This window comes from Rhinolophus sinicus, chromosome 18 (assembly GCF_057876585.1).
Source record: "Rhinolophus sinicus isolate RSI-liver-muscle chromosome 18, RSI-T2T, whole genome shotgun sequence".
NCBI lineage: Eukaryota > Metazoa > Chordata > Mammalia > Chiroptera > Rhinolophidae > Rhinolophus > Rhinolophus sinicus.
Window position 1 is genome coordinate 81,190,467 of NC_142518.1, and position 16,266 is coordinate 81,206,732.

Sequence of the window (16,266 nt, forward strand, 5' to 3'; positions counted from 1 at the left end):
CCAGAAAAGACTGACTAGAACTAATGTTACAAAATGATCTAGCTATGTCCTAAACTTTAATAAATGCATTATTTTAAAATCAAGTTCACAAATAAAAACAAATGCTTTTCTGAAGTGAAACAACTGCAGGGATTTTTAAAAAAGAATCCTGCCCCACACACAGAATTTTCCAAATAATACTCTGTCTTTTACTTTTTGGTCTTATTGCAGTTTTTTTTTCATTTTGATTCCTAAATTTCAGATTATTCTATGAGCCAGTCACAACACCTTGTGGGCACACATTTTGCTTAAAATGTCTTGAAAGATGCCTAGATCACAACGCGAAGTGTCCACTGTGCAAAGATGGTCTTTCACAGGTAAAACATTTTTCTTTCTTGGTTGGGTTAGCTTATTTGGAATTGGGTACTAAGACTCTTAAATAAAATTCTTATTTGAAATTGTGTCCTATTGGATTCCAAGCCACTGCACTGTGCTAGGGCAAAATACTCCCTCAGACCATCCATCTCTTTCTCCTACTTTATAGCCACCCATCCCCTCTCCACAAAATCCTTCAAGAAAATGAGGCAACAGCTAGCTTTTTATGCACTGTTTGTAGTGAAATTAATTTGTGTTGGAAACAAAAATATTAAATTGATGATAAATATGTAGCCTGGTTCTAATCCCATCATAGCACCTGATTCACTGTAATCTTGGGTGAATCTTGTGTCCTCTCTGGGCTTGGACTAGATGAGCATTGGTGTCCTCTTTTTGTCAGTGTTTATTCTGTGACTTGAAGAGACCATTCCCAGGGCTTCAGCTAAATCTCACAGACTTTCAATGTAGTCCTTGTCCCACCCCTCAGGAGCCACTGTATTTATTAGCAGATCCTTAGCTACCTGAAAAGCTCTGAGGCTTTCAGGTTTTCTAAAATGAATCACACAAATTGCCACCTTGGTTTTTTCAAGTGGACCTAATGGAATTTCCTTTAGCACCAATGGGTCTGGGAATCCATCTTGTTTTCCTCCCACAGGGACATGTGTGCCACATTTTACAGTCAGTATTAAGGTCACTTGACCCCTGTCATCCCAGACTAGAGGTTGGAGATGCAAGACTATCTCTAGGTGAATGTAAGTCCAGAGAAGTCACATGTTGAGTTTCCCCAACACCCCAAAATGTAAACTAAGGGAATGGAGTGAAATCATCCAGGATAACTCTGGGGGTGTGTATTGGGTTGGAAGAGGGTGAGTGCCGTACCTTACCTAGGTAAAGGGGTGGGGTTTGCTGGCATATTGTAGATGAGAAGTCTTTACACTTAAATAATATATTTGTGTTGTGCTAACACTATGACATTCAGATAAGCAGAAAGAAGAAAAATCTACCCATAATCTGCTCATCACCTGGAAAAAATCACTGTTAACAGTTTAGTATATGCCTTTCCTGGGTTTTTGTCTTAGCGTCAACAGAGGAGTCATCTCTTTATTGGATTGGCTACCTCCTGAGTCATTGCTTTTCCCCAGCTGGACAAAGCAGTTAGTTCTCCGGCAGCCAGTCAGTGTCCTATAAAGCATCCTGGAGGCAGATACTGTGGGGTTCCAGACACAGGGTCTAGAAGATATTCTCATCTATCTCTTTGTATTCACACAGGGTCACACTTACTCCATCTCCCAGAGAAATGAATATCTTATTCCAATCATGTTCACTGCAGTATAGACAGACATAGCCCACACTGGGAAAGGAAAATTTGTCTAAAGCCAGCAGTTTTATACTCAGGAGCTTCCCCTGCTGAGTCTGTGTGGGTAGCTTCCATAGCAAGCAATTCTCTGCAGATGTTTTAAGTCCCATTGTCTGGTCCACACGGTTAAATGCCCCCTACTTACAGATACCTAGATATGCATGGGTTAGGGATGTTTGGGAGGAGAGTAATAGTGACAGTTGAGGCTGAGTTCGGTTCTGAAATCATGATTTATAACATAATTTCAGTGGTACCTAAATGGTATATTAAAAAAAACACACAAATAGATGAACACATCACCAGTATTTAGCTGTTTTTGTTTTCTTCTTTTTTTAAACTAAAGATAGAGAAGAAAAATATTTAGACTTGCAATATCCAGAAGCCAAGCATTGGAATGGGGTGGAGTTTGGGCAGGAAAGGAAAGGATCAATGATTGAAAATTGCTTTTTAGTTCCCTGAACCTTTTGGCCACAGACATTCAGCATATCCCAGATGGAGACAGTTTCTGTGATCTTGTAAACAAAAATCAGAAATAGGAAAGGAAAGGATTTTACCCCTTTTTTGACAGGAACATGATCTCAATTTAAGTGTTTTAGGACAGTGACGAGATTTTTAAAACATCAATACAAATCTTTTTTCCTTGTTAAAATATTTATTTCTAATTATAAGAGTAATTGATTGCATTTTTTAAAGTCTAACATCGAAAGAATACATACATTATAATAGTATCAGCTGCTAATATATGGGTCTAAATTACTCCAATATGTGGGCCATTTGACTATTTTACTGATTGCATCAGAAGTGCTTTGTGTTTTTCTGATGACTGCATAATATCTAATAGCCTTGTTTCCCATATAGTGCTTGGCATCAAGAAAATACAGCAAAAATGTCATAATGGAAGAGCTAATAGCTAAATTCCTTCCAGAAGAGCTCAAGGAACGAAGGAAACTTTATGAAGAGGAAATGGCAGAACTTTCTAAGTATGTATATGCATGTTTCTCTTTTCAGTTTCACTCATACCAGTTCATAGAGCTGAATGTGCACATTTCTTCCTAACTCCTCATTCAGTGATATCACGCTGGTAGCTTAAAATTGGCCATGGTGAGAGTATTTACACCATGGAAATTTGCAAATGCTATAAACAAGGGCTTCTCTCCCCACAACCCGCCTCCCGAAAGCCAGTTGTTCAACATTTGTCAGCATACCACTGAAGAAGCTTAAGCCAAACCACTGACTAGGTCTCATCTTGGCACTAGTAACTGGGTGTCACCGGCAGGAGTAAATTGGAGTAGCATAATCAAGGGGAACTGATAAAGTGTCCAGAAGACTGTTTTCAAATATATAAGGAGGTGCTAAGAACTTTGGTGTCAGCCAGACCTGGGTTTATGACCCAGTTTTGCCACAAAGTGAGAATACTTCATGACCATAGGCAAATCACTTCACCTCTCTGGGCCTCGGTTTCCTCATCAGTAGCTTGGGGATAATTATGGACTTACTATGAAGATCAAATGAGCTAGTGCATAGTAAGCACTTAATAATGGTAATAGTAAGAATGCTTCTTGTTATAGGCGTTCTCTGCCATGCACAGGTATTGTGAGAGGTGAAGGGTAGGTAGGGATGGGGATGGAAGTAGGGCTCCAAGCTCTGCCTGGCTGGAAGAACAGTTCATTTAGCAGACAAAGCAGGAGGAGGTAATCACTAATATCTGCCTCTTGTACTGCTGCCCTCCTGTCTCCCCAACCCAGGTGTGGAATCCTCACAGCATTCTGAGGTCTAGGTTCCTGGTTGCAAAAGCTGTTCTGGTTTTGTACCCACCCTGTAGAGAACTATTTCTAAACTACCATCAGTTTGTCTGAATGTGCCTCCTACTTTGGACATGTTTTCCTGGGAAGCTAGAAATGAAATCTTTTTTTTCCCTTATTGACTCATATTAAATATGCTCAGGTCACCTTTATCTTTATTTTTGATTCCTAAGTTCACCTTGAATCTCTCTGAGCCCTCCTCTCAAATATAATTTAATGTTTCATTAACCATTAACAAACACTGCACTATGCTAGAGGGATTTCTATTTAAAGGCATCCTAAACTTAATCGTTTTGAGATTTGGGCAAATGATCTTATATTTATTGGTAGTTTCAGGTTCAGCTGTTGCTGTATTGGATTTACTAGACAAATAAGAGAACAGGGATCCAGGAGTTGCTGGCCAAGTTGCTGATTCCCTCTCAGTCTGTTTCTGAATCTTCATGAGCACTTGCTGAAGGGCTGGCTGCCCGGGCCTGATTCCAGAACCAATGCACCAGTGTTCCTGGGGGTGCTGCAACCTGGTTGTCTGGACTTAAGGGCCCCTGGCAATTCTGATGCACAGGCATATTTGAGCATCACGAGGCTAGATTACTCTCGCCTCTTCATTGTTACCTCCTCTTCCCAGCTGGGCCTGCCACGCAGATCTTCTAGGGACTGTGCAAATTTGAGATGCTCAGGGTGACTCTGCAGAGAATTTTCCACCATCCTTCTGGAGAGCTGGGTCCACTTATATTACCAGTACACTTGCCATATTGCCAGCAAGAAACCTGTAGAGATTGTTTGAGTTGAGACATGAAAAAAAAAAGTGAAGTATAACTGTCACCCACCATGTTAACATACCAGAGAACTTCTTGAGCCAAATTAGATGATATAGAATGTCAATTTTCATCTTTGAGCCTGTAGGCTAACCTGATAATGGGACTGAGCCTGCAGCATTAGCTGCATTTTAGTATTTTTAACTCTTGTAGAGAGTTTAATCAGCAAGTTGCAAAATCAGAAATGCAATCATATATTATATTATAATATTTAAGATCCTCAAGTTTCTTCACAAACAATAGGCACACAACTTAAATGTAAAAGTGAATTTTACTATGACTAAATTTTACTGTGAATTTTTGGTAACTAAATGGTCATGCACTCATATCAACAACTGTTATTGAAAGAAACTCAGAATTTCCTATAAGAATCAATACAGATTCACTTCCCCCATCGCAACTCCATCCCTGTTCCCTATATGTATATCATGGACAAGCTCTCAGTTGTTAACAATAAACTATACTTTCTAGGGTTTTCATAAATAAAACAATATTAAGAAATCTTTACATTCATATACTTAATATTTCCTTCATTCTAATATGTGTTAATGTTGGAAATTATGATGGGAACAAACTCTCTTAAGAATTGTTTTCATAATTATTCTCAATTCTATAGTCCTTAATATTTTCAAAATGCTGTGAAAACATATGGTCATTATTCTACATCATAACATTCCATATGCCAGTGATATTTACTCCTTACCTGTAGATGAGAAACATCAGATAGAAGACTCATGGCAATTTCCCTAAAGGAGCACGACCAGAAGTGTGTGCCTTCAGGAAAACCTAGATTGCAACCTCACCCCCTCGGGCAGGATTTCTCCAACTCAACACTATTGATATCTGGGGCAGGATCACTTTTTGTTGTGGAGGAGAGGGGCTGCCCTGTGCATCATAGAATGTTCAGCAGCATCCCTGAATTCTATCCACCAAATGCCAGTAGCACCTGCTCACCAGCTGTGACAACCAAAAATGTATCCAGATATTTCCAAGTGTCCCCTGAGATGCAAAATTGCCCCATTGAGAACCACTGGTCTAGAGAGAAAATGATTGCATAAGCAACTAAATAGATGAATATAAATTTGTGCTGTTTTACATCTTACATATAAAATTTTTGTTTCTTTATGGAGTAAATAAAACTGGTCTATAGTTTTCCTTAAAGTTTATATTCTTTTCCCTGTTAGAATAATCCTGCTGATTCCTCAATACATATTTTTTAAATAATTGTTTTATTCCTCAATTACAATTGACATACAATATTATCTTTGTTTCAGATATACAACATAGTGATTAGACATTTACATAACTTGCAAAGTGATCAACCAGTAAGTCTAGTACGGATCTGACACCATACACACCGTGTTTCACTGAAAATAAGACCTAGCCAGACAATCAGCTCTAATGCGTCTTTTGGAGTAAAAATTAATGAGACCCGGTATTACATGATAGTATAGTATAGTATAGTATAGTATAGTATAGTATAGTATAGTATAGTATAGTATAGTATAGTATAGTATAGTATAGTATAGTATAGTATAGTATACTATGTTATATAATACTATATTATATTGACCCGGTCTTATAGTCAAATACTAATTTTTGCTCCAAAAGACACATTAGAGCTGATTGTCTGGCTAGGTCTTATTTTCGGGGAAACATGGTAGTTATTACAATAATATTGACTATATTCCTTATGCTATACCCTACATTCCCATGACTATTTTGTGACTACGAATTTTTACTTCTTAATCCCTTCCCTTTTTCACCCACCCCCAAACCCTCTCCTAGCTGGTAACCGTCAAAATGTACACCGTATCTAAGAGATACAGAGTCTGTTTCTCTTTTGTTTATTTTGTTCTTTAGGTTCCACATATAAGTAAAATCATATGGCATTTATCTTTCTCTGTCCGACGTACTCCACTCATCACAATACCCTCTAGGTTCATCAGTGTTGTTGCAGATGGCAAGATTTCATTCTTATTTACAGCTGAGTAATATTCGATTATATGTATGTACTACCTTTTCATTCATTCATCCATTGATGGACACACAGGTTACCTCAAATTCTTGGCTATTGTAAATGATGATGCAACAAACGTATGGATACACATGTCCCTTTGAAGCAGTGCTTTCAGTTTCTTCAGATAAATACACGAAGTGGGAATACTACATCCTTCTTTCTTTCTTGTTATACTTTTGTTTTAAAGTCTATTGTGTCTGGAATAAGAATTGCTCCCCAACTTTTTTTTTTTCGTTTTCATAAAATATTTTTTTCCATCCACTTACTTTCAATCTGTTTCTATCTCTCAATATGAAGCGAGTCACTCTGTGCCTTTTTTAAGGTTGTCATCATCTTTTTATTACTTATTAGTTTCAGGTGTACAAAACAATACAATAGTTAGACATTTCACCCCTTACAAAGTGATAAGCCACCTCCCCCAATCTACAGACCCTCTGACATCTGAAGTGAGTCTCTTTTAGGCAGCATATACAAAGGTCTCGTTTTCTATCTTTTTTTTAATTAAAGGGTATTGGGGTGACAATTATGAGTAAAGTTACATTAATTTCAGGTATACAATTCTGTATTAAATCATCCAAAAATCACATTGGTTTATATACCGCATATCAATTAAATATGGTTCTATGCTTTTTCTGTCTGACTTATTTCGCTTAGCATTATAATCTCAAGATCCATCCATGTTGTAACAAATGGTCCTATTTCATCTTTTCTAATCACTGAATAGTATTCCATTGTGTATATATACCACAACTTCTTTATCCATTCATCTATGGAAGGACATTTTGGTTATTCCCATGTCTTAGCCACCGTAAATAAAGCTGCAATGAACATTGGAGCACACGTGTATTTATGGATAAATGTTTCAGATTTTCTCGGTAGATACCCAGGAGAGAGATTGCTGGGTCATATGGTAATTCTATTTGTAATTCTTTGAGGAAACTCCACACTGCCTTCCATAACGGCTGCACCAATCTGCATTCCCACCAACAGTGTATGAGGGTTCCTTTTTCTCCACAGCCTCTCCAACACTTGTTACTATTTGTCTTGTTGATGATAGCCATTCTAATTGGGGTGAGGTGAAATCTCATTGTGGTTTTGATTTGCATTTCTCTGATGATTAGTGATGGTGAGCATTTTTTCATATGTCTATTGGCCATTTGTATGTCCTCTTTGGAGAAATGTCTCTTCAGGTTCTCTGCCCATTTTTCTTTTTTTTTTTTTTTAATTAAATTTATTGGGGTGACAATTGTTAGTAAAATTACATAGATTTCAGGTGTACAATTCTGTATTACATCATCTATAAATCCCATTGTATGTTCATCACCCAGAGTCAGTTCTTCCATCACCATATATTCGATCCCCCTTACCCACACCTCCCCCCCCACCCCCCTTACCCTCTGGCAACCACTAAACTATTGTCCGTATCTATGAGTTTCTGTTTCTCATTTGTTTGTCTTGTTCTTTTGTTGTTTTTGGTTTATATACCACATATCAGTGAAATCACATGGTTCTCTGCTTTTTCTGTCTGACTTGTTTTGCTCAGCATTACTCTCTCAAGATCCATCCATGTTGTCACAAATGTTCCTATATCATCTTTTCTCACTGCCGAATAGTATTCCATTGTGTATATATACCACAACTTCTTTATCCATTCATCTATCGAAGGACATTTTGGTTGTTTCCATGTCTTGGCCACCGTAAACAAAGCTGCAATGAACATTGGAGCACACGTGTCTTTATGTATAAATGTTTTCAGATTTTTTGGGTAGATACCCAGGAGAGGGATTGCTGGGTCATACGGCAATTCTATTCGTAATTTTTTGAGGAACCTCCACACTGCCTTCCATAACGGCTGCACCAGTCTGCATTCCCACCAACAGTGTATGAGGGTTCCTTTTTCTCCACAACCTCTCCAACATTTGTTACTATTTGTCTTGTTGATGATAGCCATTCTGACTGGGGTGAGGTGATATCTCATTGTGGTTTTGATTTGCATTTCTCTGATGATTAGTGATGTTGAGCATTTTTTCATATGTTTATTTGCCATTTGTATGTCCTCTTTGGAGAAATGTCTCTTCAAGTCCTCTGCCCATTTTTCAATTGGGTTGTTTGTTTTTTTGTTGTTGAGTTGCATGAGTTCCTTGTATATTCTGGATACTAGCCCCTTATCGGAGGCACTGTTAGCAAAAATCTTCTCCCATTCAGTTGGTGGCCTCTTTATTTTGTCAATGGTTTCTTTTGCTGTGCAGAAGCTTTTAAGTTTCATATAGTCCCATTCGTTTATTTTAGCTTTTACTTCCATTGCCTTTGGAGTCAAGTTCATAAAATGCTCTTTGAACCCAAGGTCCATAAGTTTAGTACCTATGTTTTCTTCTATGCAGTTTATTGTGTCAGGTCTTATGCTTAAGTCTTTGATCCATTTTGAATTAACTTTGGTACATGGTGACAAATAGCAGTGCAGCTTCATTCTTTTGCACGTGGCTATCCAATTCTCCCAGCACTATTTATTGAAGAGGCTGTCTTTCCTCCATTGTATGTTTTTAGCTTCTTTATCAAAAATTATCTGTGCACATTTATGTGGTTTTATTTCTTGGTGCTCAATTCTATTCCATTGGTCTATGTGTCTGATTTTCTGCCAATACCATGCTGTTTTGATTATTGTAGCCCTGTAGTACAAGCTAAAGTCAGGGAGTGTGATACCTCCAGTATTGTTCTTTTTTCTTAAGATTGCTTTGGCTATTTGGGGTATTTTGTGGTTCCAAACAAATCTGATGATTTTTTTGTTCTATTTCTTTAAAAAATGCCATTGGTATTTTTATGGGGAGTGCATTAAATCTGTATACTGCTTTGGATAATATGGCCATTTTAACTATGTTGATTCTTCCAATCCATGAGCATGGAATATCTTTCTATTTCTTTGTGTCTTCTTCAATTTCTTTTAAAAATGTCTTATACTTTTCAGCATATAGGTCTTTCACATCCTTGGTTAAGTTCATTCCTATGTATTTTATTCTTTTTGCTGCAATTACAAAAGGAATTGTTTTCTATATTTCCTTTTCTGAGATTTCATTGTTAGCATATAGGAATGCAATGGACTTTTGTACGTTGATTTTGTAGCTGGCAAGTTTACTGTATTTGTTGATTGTATCTAACAGGTTTTTGGTGGAGTCGTTAGGGTTTTCTATATATAACATCATGTCATCTGCAAACAGTGACAATTTAACTTTTTCATTCCCGGTTTGAATGTCTTTAATTTCTTTCTCTTTCATGGTTGTTCTGGCGAGGACTTCCAACACTACGTTGAAAAGCAGAGGTGATAGGGGACAGCCCAATCGTGTTCCTGAACATAGAAAAAAGGGCTTTAGTTTCTCACCATTAAGTATGAGATTAGCTTAGGGTTTGTCATATATGGTCTTTATTATGTTAAGGTATTTTCCTTCTATACCTATTTACTAAGTGTTTTAATCACAAATGGATGTTGTATTTTGTCAAATGATATTTCTGCATCAATTTGTATAATCATATGATTTTTGTACTTTATTTTGTTTTTTTGTTTTTTGATGTATCACATTGATGGATTTGCAGATGTTGAACCATCCTTGTGCCCCAGGGATGAACCCCACTTGGTCGTGATGAATAATCTTTTTAATGCATTGTTTTATTCGATTTGCTAGAATTTTGTTTAGTTTTTTTGCGTCTGTATTCATCAGAGATAGTGGTCTGTAGTTTTCTTTTTTTGTGTTGTCCTTACCAGGTTTTGGTATCAGAGTAATGTTGGCCTCATAAAATAAGTTAGGGAGTACTGTCTCTTCTTCAATTTTTTGGAAGAGTTTGATCAGTATTCGTTTTAGATCCTCTGAAGTTTTGGTAGAATTCACTAGTGAAGCCATCTGGTCCCGGACTTTTGCTTTTGGGAAGGTTTTGGATGACTGATTCAATTTCGTTACTAGTGATTGGTCTGTTTAGATTTTCCGGTTCTTCATGGTTCAGCCTTGGAAGGCTATATGTTTCTAAGAAATTGTCCATTTCTTCTAGGTTATTGAATTTGGTGGCATATAGTCCTTCATTGTATTCTTGGATGATCCTTTGTATTTCTGTGGCATCCGTTATACCTACTCCGTTTTCATTTCTGATTTTATTTATTGGTGTCTTCTCTCTTTTTATCTTAGTGAGTCTAGCCAAGGGTTTGTCAATTTTGTTAATCTTTTCAAAGAACCAGCACTTTGTCACATTAATTTTTTCTGTTGTCTTTTTGTTCTCTATTTCATTTAGTTCTGCTCTAATTTTTGTTATTTCCTTTCTTCTGCTGACCTTAGGTTTTACTTGTTCTTCTTTTTCTAGTTCTTTAAGGTGTAACATGAGGTTATTTATTTGGGAGTTTTCTTGTTTCTTGAGATAGGCCTGTAATGATACAAATTTCCCTCTTAAAACTGCTTTCGCTGCATCCCCAAAATTTTGGTAGGATGTATTTTCATTGTCATTTGTTTCTATGTATCTTTTGATCTCTCCTCTAATTTCTTCTTTGACCCAGTCCTTCTTTAAAAGTATGTTGTTTAATCTCCATGTATTTGTGGTTTTTCATGCTTTCTTTTAGTAGTTGATATCCAGATTCAAAGCCTTGTGATCAGAGAATATGCTTGGTATCATTTCAATCTTCTTAAATTTGCTGAGGCTGATTTTATGTCCCAATATATGGTCTATCCTTGAGAATGTTCCATGTACACTAGAAAAGAATGTATAGTCTGATGTTTTAGGATGAAGTGCTCTATATATGTCAATTATGTCCATTTCATCTATTTTGTCATTTAGGGCAGCTATTTCGTTATTTATTTTCTTTTTGGATGATCTATCCATAGCTGTCAATGATGCATTTAAGTCTCCTAGTATAATTGTGTTTTGGTTAATGTCTCCCTTTAGTTCTGTTAGTAGTTGCTTGGTATATTTCGGTACTCCCTGACTGGGGACATAAATATTGATGACTGTTATGCCTTCTTGTTTTATAGTACCCTTTACCATTATGAAGTGTTCATCTTTGTCTCTTCTTACCTTTTTCACCCTGAAGTCTGTTTCATCTGATATTATTATGGCTACAACTGATTTTCTCTGGGTACCATTTGCTTGGAGTGTCAATTTCCACCCTTTCACTTTGAGTCTATGCTTGTCCTTGTAGCTGAGGTGTGTCGCTAGGAGACAGCATATGGTTGGGTTTAGTTTTTTGATCCAATCTGCTACTCTGTGCCTTTTTATTGGTGAGTTCAGTCCATTTACATTTAGGGTGATTACTGATATGTGAGGATTTCCTGTCATTCTATATTTACTTTTCTGGTGAGGTGTGTCTCCATTTTTTCTTTGCCTTTTTATTGTTGTCTATTATTTCTGTGTGGTGGTAGTCTATGATTTTTCCCTCTGTTTCTTTTATTACAGTATGTATGTATACAAAATCAGTTCTGGATGTCTTTTGAATAGTTACCCTTAAGTTTATGTAAAAGAAATTTTGATGTTTAGAGTATTCCATTTTCTCAGCACGATTACTTTCTCCATTCCCATATTCCGCTTCAGGCCTTTACTCTCCCTCTTTTTATGATTTCATTGCAACAAATAGTCCCTGTTGATGGTGGTCGAATCACCACCTTTAGTATTTCTTGTACTGCAGGTTGTGTATTAGAAAATTGCCTCAGCTTCTGTATGTCTGGCAAGGTCTTTATTCCTCCTTCATGTCTAAAGGATATCTTTGCTGGATATATTATTCTTGGCTCATAATTTCTCTCTTTCAATAGTTTGAATATTTGTTTCCCCTCCCTCCTGGCTTGTAGAGTTTTTGCTGAAAAATCCGATGATACTTTAATGGGCTTTCCTTTGTAGGCTGCCATCTTCTTTTCCATGGCTGCCTTGAGGATTCTTTCTTTGTCGTTGATTTTAGACAGCTTCAATACAATGTGTCTTGGAGAAGGCCTATTGGGATTGAGGTAATTAGGGGTTCTATTTGCTTCTTGGATTGGAAAATCCAGTTCTGTCCACAAGTATGCGAAGTTCTCACCAACAATTTGTTTGAATATATTCTCTGTTCCCCTCTCTCTTTCTTCTACTGCTGGTATGCCCATTATTCTTATATTGCTCTTTCTTATGGAATCATAATGTTCTTGTAGAGTTCTTTCATTTCTTTTAAGTCTCAAGTCTCTTTCTTCTTCCATCCGTGTAATTTCCAGGTTTCTGTCTTCGATGTCACTGATTCTTTCCACCATCTGGTCAACTCTACTACCTGAGCTGGCTATTTCATTCTTAATTTCTTCTATTGGATTCTTAATCTCCAGAAATTCTTTCTTTTTTTTTTTTTTTTTTTTTTTAATTTCAATCTCTTTGGTAAAATGCTCATATTTTTCTTTGATTGTGTTTCTGAGTTCATTAAACTGCCTTTCTGTGTTTCCTTACTTCTCATTGAGTTTTTTTCCGAACTGCAGTCTTGAATTCTCTGTCATTTAAGTCACATCTTTCCATATCTTTAAGTTCCTTTTCTGGAGAGTTTTCACTTTCTTTCTGAGCTGACTTGTTGTCTTGGTTATTCATGGCAATTACTGATTTATTATTTCTCTTCGTAGACATCTATAGGAGTGGCTTCTGCAACAGGTTGATAGGAAGAGGTCTTTCTTTTGTTTTCCCATACTTGTTGGTAGATTGTTTTATTTTCTCTCCGACTGCAGCCTTTTTTTCTCTCACACACAGTAGTGCTATGTTTTCTCTGCACTATTCCAGCTTCTCACACAATGGGGTGATTCCCCTGGAGACGAGCTTCTCTTCTGTTGATATTTCTCCTGGGTCTCAGGGCGCAGTGTCCGTGTGGGTATGTGGAGAGCTTTTGAAGTTCCAAAGCTCTTCCTGCACCAGATTCAGAGCCTGTATGTTTCAGCAGTTCTGTTTACTCCTGCAGGGATCCACCCAGATAGGTGGGCCAGGGGTGGGGTGAGTTGTGAGAAGTGGCCCAGAGCAATTGCAGCGACCACCCTCACAGCCGGTTCTGTTTCCACAGCTCCCACCCCTTTGCCAGAACTTGTTGGGCTGTGAATCTGTGTCTGCGGTCCACAGTTCTCAGAACAGCAAATGTTCTGTTCTTTTGATCTGACACTGCTACTATTCCGCTTCTAGCACCGGGCAGGTGGTGGCAGGGTAAGCTCTGGGAGGGTAGGAAGGAGGGGCTTATCTCGGTTCCTATGGCTTCCATTCTCTGTTTGTTAGTGAGGGTTTATACCACTGTTTTCAGCCTCCTTCCCTCAGTATTTTCTCCGAGGTCTCTGCCGTGAGCCTTGGGTTCAGCCGTGTTATATACTGTCCCCTCAGCCCTGAGGGCCATAAATCGAGCCCTAGCAGTCTGAGTTCTTCCCTCTCCCACAGCTGTGATAGTTCCAGGATGCAGGGAGCTCGGAGCACTGAGCTAGGTCTTCGTCCTGTGCCCGCGCGGCTCCGTCTCTGTGCTTCTCCCTTCCCTCGTCCTAGGCTTGCACGATTCGCCCACCTTTAGGTGAATTCAGTAGTGAGCCTCTTCGTCTTGCCTGTCTGCTGTGCAGGGAGTCCTTTGTGGAGTTTCAGTTTGTTTTATTAGTTGTAAATTCCAGGGGAGATTTACAGAGGCTCACCTCACGCTTCCATTTTGATGACTTTTCAGGGTTTTCTATATATAGCATCATGTCATCTGCAAAGAGTGACAATTTAACTTCCTCATTTCCAACTTGGATGCCTTTTATTTCTTTCTTTTGCCTGATTGCTCCAGCTAGGATTTCCAATACTATGTTGAAAAGCAGAGGTGATAGGGAATAGCCCTGTTGTGTTCTTGAATGTGGAGCAATGGGCTTCAGTTTGTCACCATTAATTGTGATATTAGCTGAGGGTTTTTCATATATGGACTTTATTATGTTCAGGTGTTTTCTTCTATACCCATTTTATTAAGTGTTTTAATCATAAATGGATGTTGTATCTTGTCAAATGCTTTTACTGAATAAATTGATATAATCATATGATTTTTGTCCTTTATTTTGTTTATGTGGTGTATCACATTGATCCATTTGCGTATGTCGAACAATCCTTGTGCCCTAGGATGAACGGACTTGGTCGTGATGGTCTTTTTAATGCATTGCTGCATATGATTTGCTACAATTTTGTTTAGAATTTTTGTGTCTGTATTCATCAGAGATATTGGTCTGTAGTTTTCTTTTTTCGTCTTATCCTTACAAGGGTTTGGTGTCAGGGTAATGTTGGCCTCATAAAATACGTTAGGGATTATTGTCTCTTCTTCAACTTTTTGGAAGAGTTTGAGTAGGAAAGGTATTAGATGCTCTTTGAATGTTGGTAGAATTCACTAGTCCTGGATTTTTGCTTTTGGGAGGGTTTTGGTCCTGGACTTTTGCTTTTGAGAAGGTTTTGGATGACTGATTCAATTTCCTTACTGGTGATTGGTCTATTTAGATTTTCTAATTATTCGTGATTCAGCCTAGGAAGGCCATGTGGTTCTAAGAACATGTTCATTTCTTCTAGGTTATTGAATTTTGTGGCCTATAGTCCTTCATAGTATTCTTGGATAATGGTTTGTATTTCTGTGGCATCCGTGAGAACTTCCCTCTTTCTTTTCTGATTTTGTTTATTTGTGTCTTCTCTTTTTTAGTGAGTTTATCAATTTATTACCTTTTTCAAAGAACGAGCTCTTGGTCACATTCATTTTTTCTATTGTCTTTTTGTTCTCTATTTTATTTAGTTCTGCTCTGATTTTCATTATTTCCTTCCTTCTGCTGACTTTGGTTTTCATTTGTTCTTTTTCTAGTTCTCTAAGTTGTTGCATGAGGTGACTTATCTGGGAATTTTCTTATTTCTTGTGCTAGGCATTTAATGATATGAATTTCCCTCTTAAAACTGCTTTCACTGCATCCCCCCAATTTTTGTAGGATGTATTTTCATTCTCATGTGTTTCACGTACATTTTGATCTCTCCTGTTATTTCTTCTTTCACCAAGTCATTCTTTAAAAGTATGTCTTTAATCTGCTCATATTTGTGTTTTTTCCTGCTTTCTTTTTGCAGTTATATCCAATTTCAAAGCCTTGTGATCAGAGAATATGCTTGGTATGATTTCAATTTTCTTAAATTTGTTGAGGCTTGTTTTATGTTCCAATATATGGTCTATCCTTGAGAATGTTCCGTGTACACTAGAAAAGAATGTATAGTCTGATGTTCTAGGATGAAGTGCTCTATAAATGTCAATCATGTCCATTTCATCTAATGTGTTGCTTAGGGCTGCTTTTCCTTTATTATTTTCTGTTTGGATGATCTATCCATAGCTGTCAGTGATATATTTAGGTCCCCTACTATAATTGTGTTTTGGTCAATTTCTCCCTTTAGTTCTGTTCATAGTGGCGTTGCGTATTTTGGTTTTCCCTGATTGGGGGCATAAATATTAATGACTGTTATGTCTTCTTGTTGTATAGTCCCCTTTATCAGTATAAAATGTCCATCTTTGTCTCTTGTTACCTTTTGTATTATGAAGTCTGTTTCATCTGATATCAGTATGGCTACGCCTGGTTTTCTCTGGATACCATTTGCTTGGAGTGTAAATTTCCACCCTTTCACTTTGAGTCTATGTTTGTCCTTGTAGTTGTGTCTCTTGGAGGCCACATATGGTTGGGTTTAGTTTTTTGATCCTATCTGCTACTCTGTGCGATTCTATTGGTAAGTTCAGTCAATTTACATTTAGGGTGATTATTGACCTATGAGGATTTCCTATCATTCTAACTTTGGTTTTATGTTAGGACTGCATCTCCATTGTTTGTTTGGCTTTTATTGCTGTCTGTTATTTCAGTGTGGTGGTATTCTGTGATTTTCCCCAGTTTTTCTTCTTTTATTATGTTATGTATTTCAGTTCTGGATTTTTGCTGTTGTTGT

General features: G+C 37.4%; 1 protein-coding gene across 2 annotated transcripts in view; it reads left to right on the forward strand.

Moving 5' to 3' along the window:
• LONRF3 (LON peptidase N-terminal domain and ring finger 3) overlaps window positions 1–16,266 on the forward strand; it is a 59,946-nt gene that overhangs the window by 31,301 nt on the left and 12,379 nt on the right. For both annotated transcript variants that reach the window (XM_019717045.3, XM_074323600.2), the window contains 2 exons: window positions 242–356; window positions 2,570–2,691. In XM_019717045.3, coding sequence (XP_019572604.2) covers window positions 242–356; window positions 2,570–2,691 — 237 coding nt within the window. The remainder of the gene's footprint in view (window positions 1–241; window positions 357–2,569; window positions 2,692–16,266) is intronic.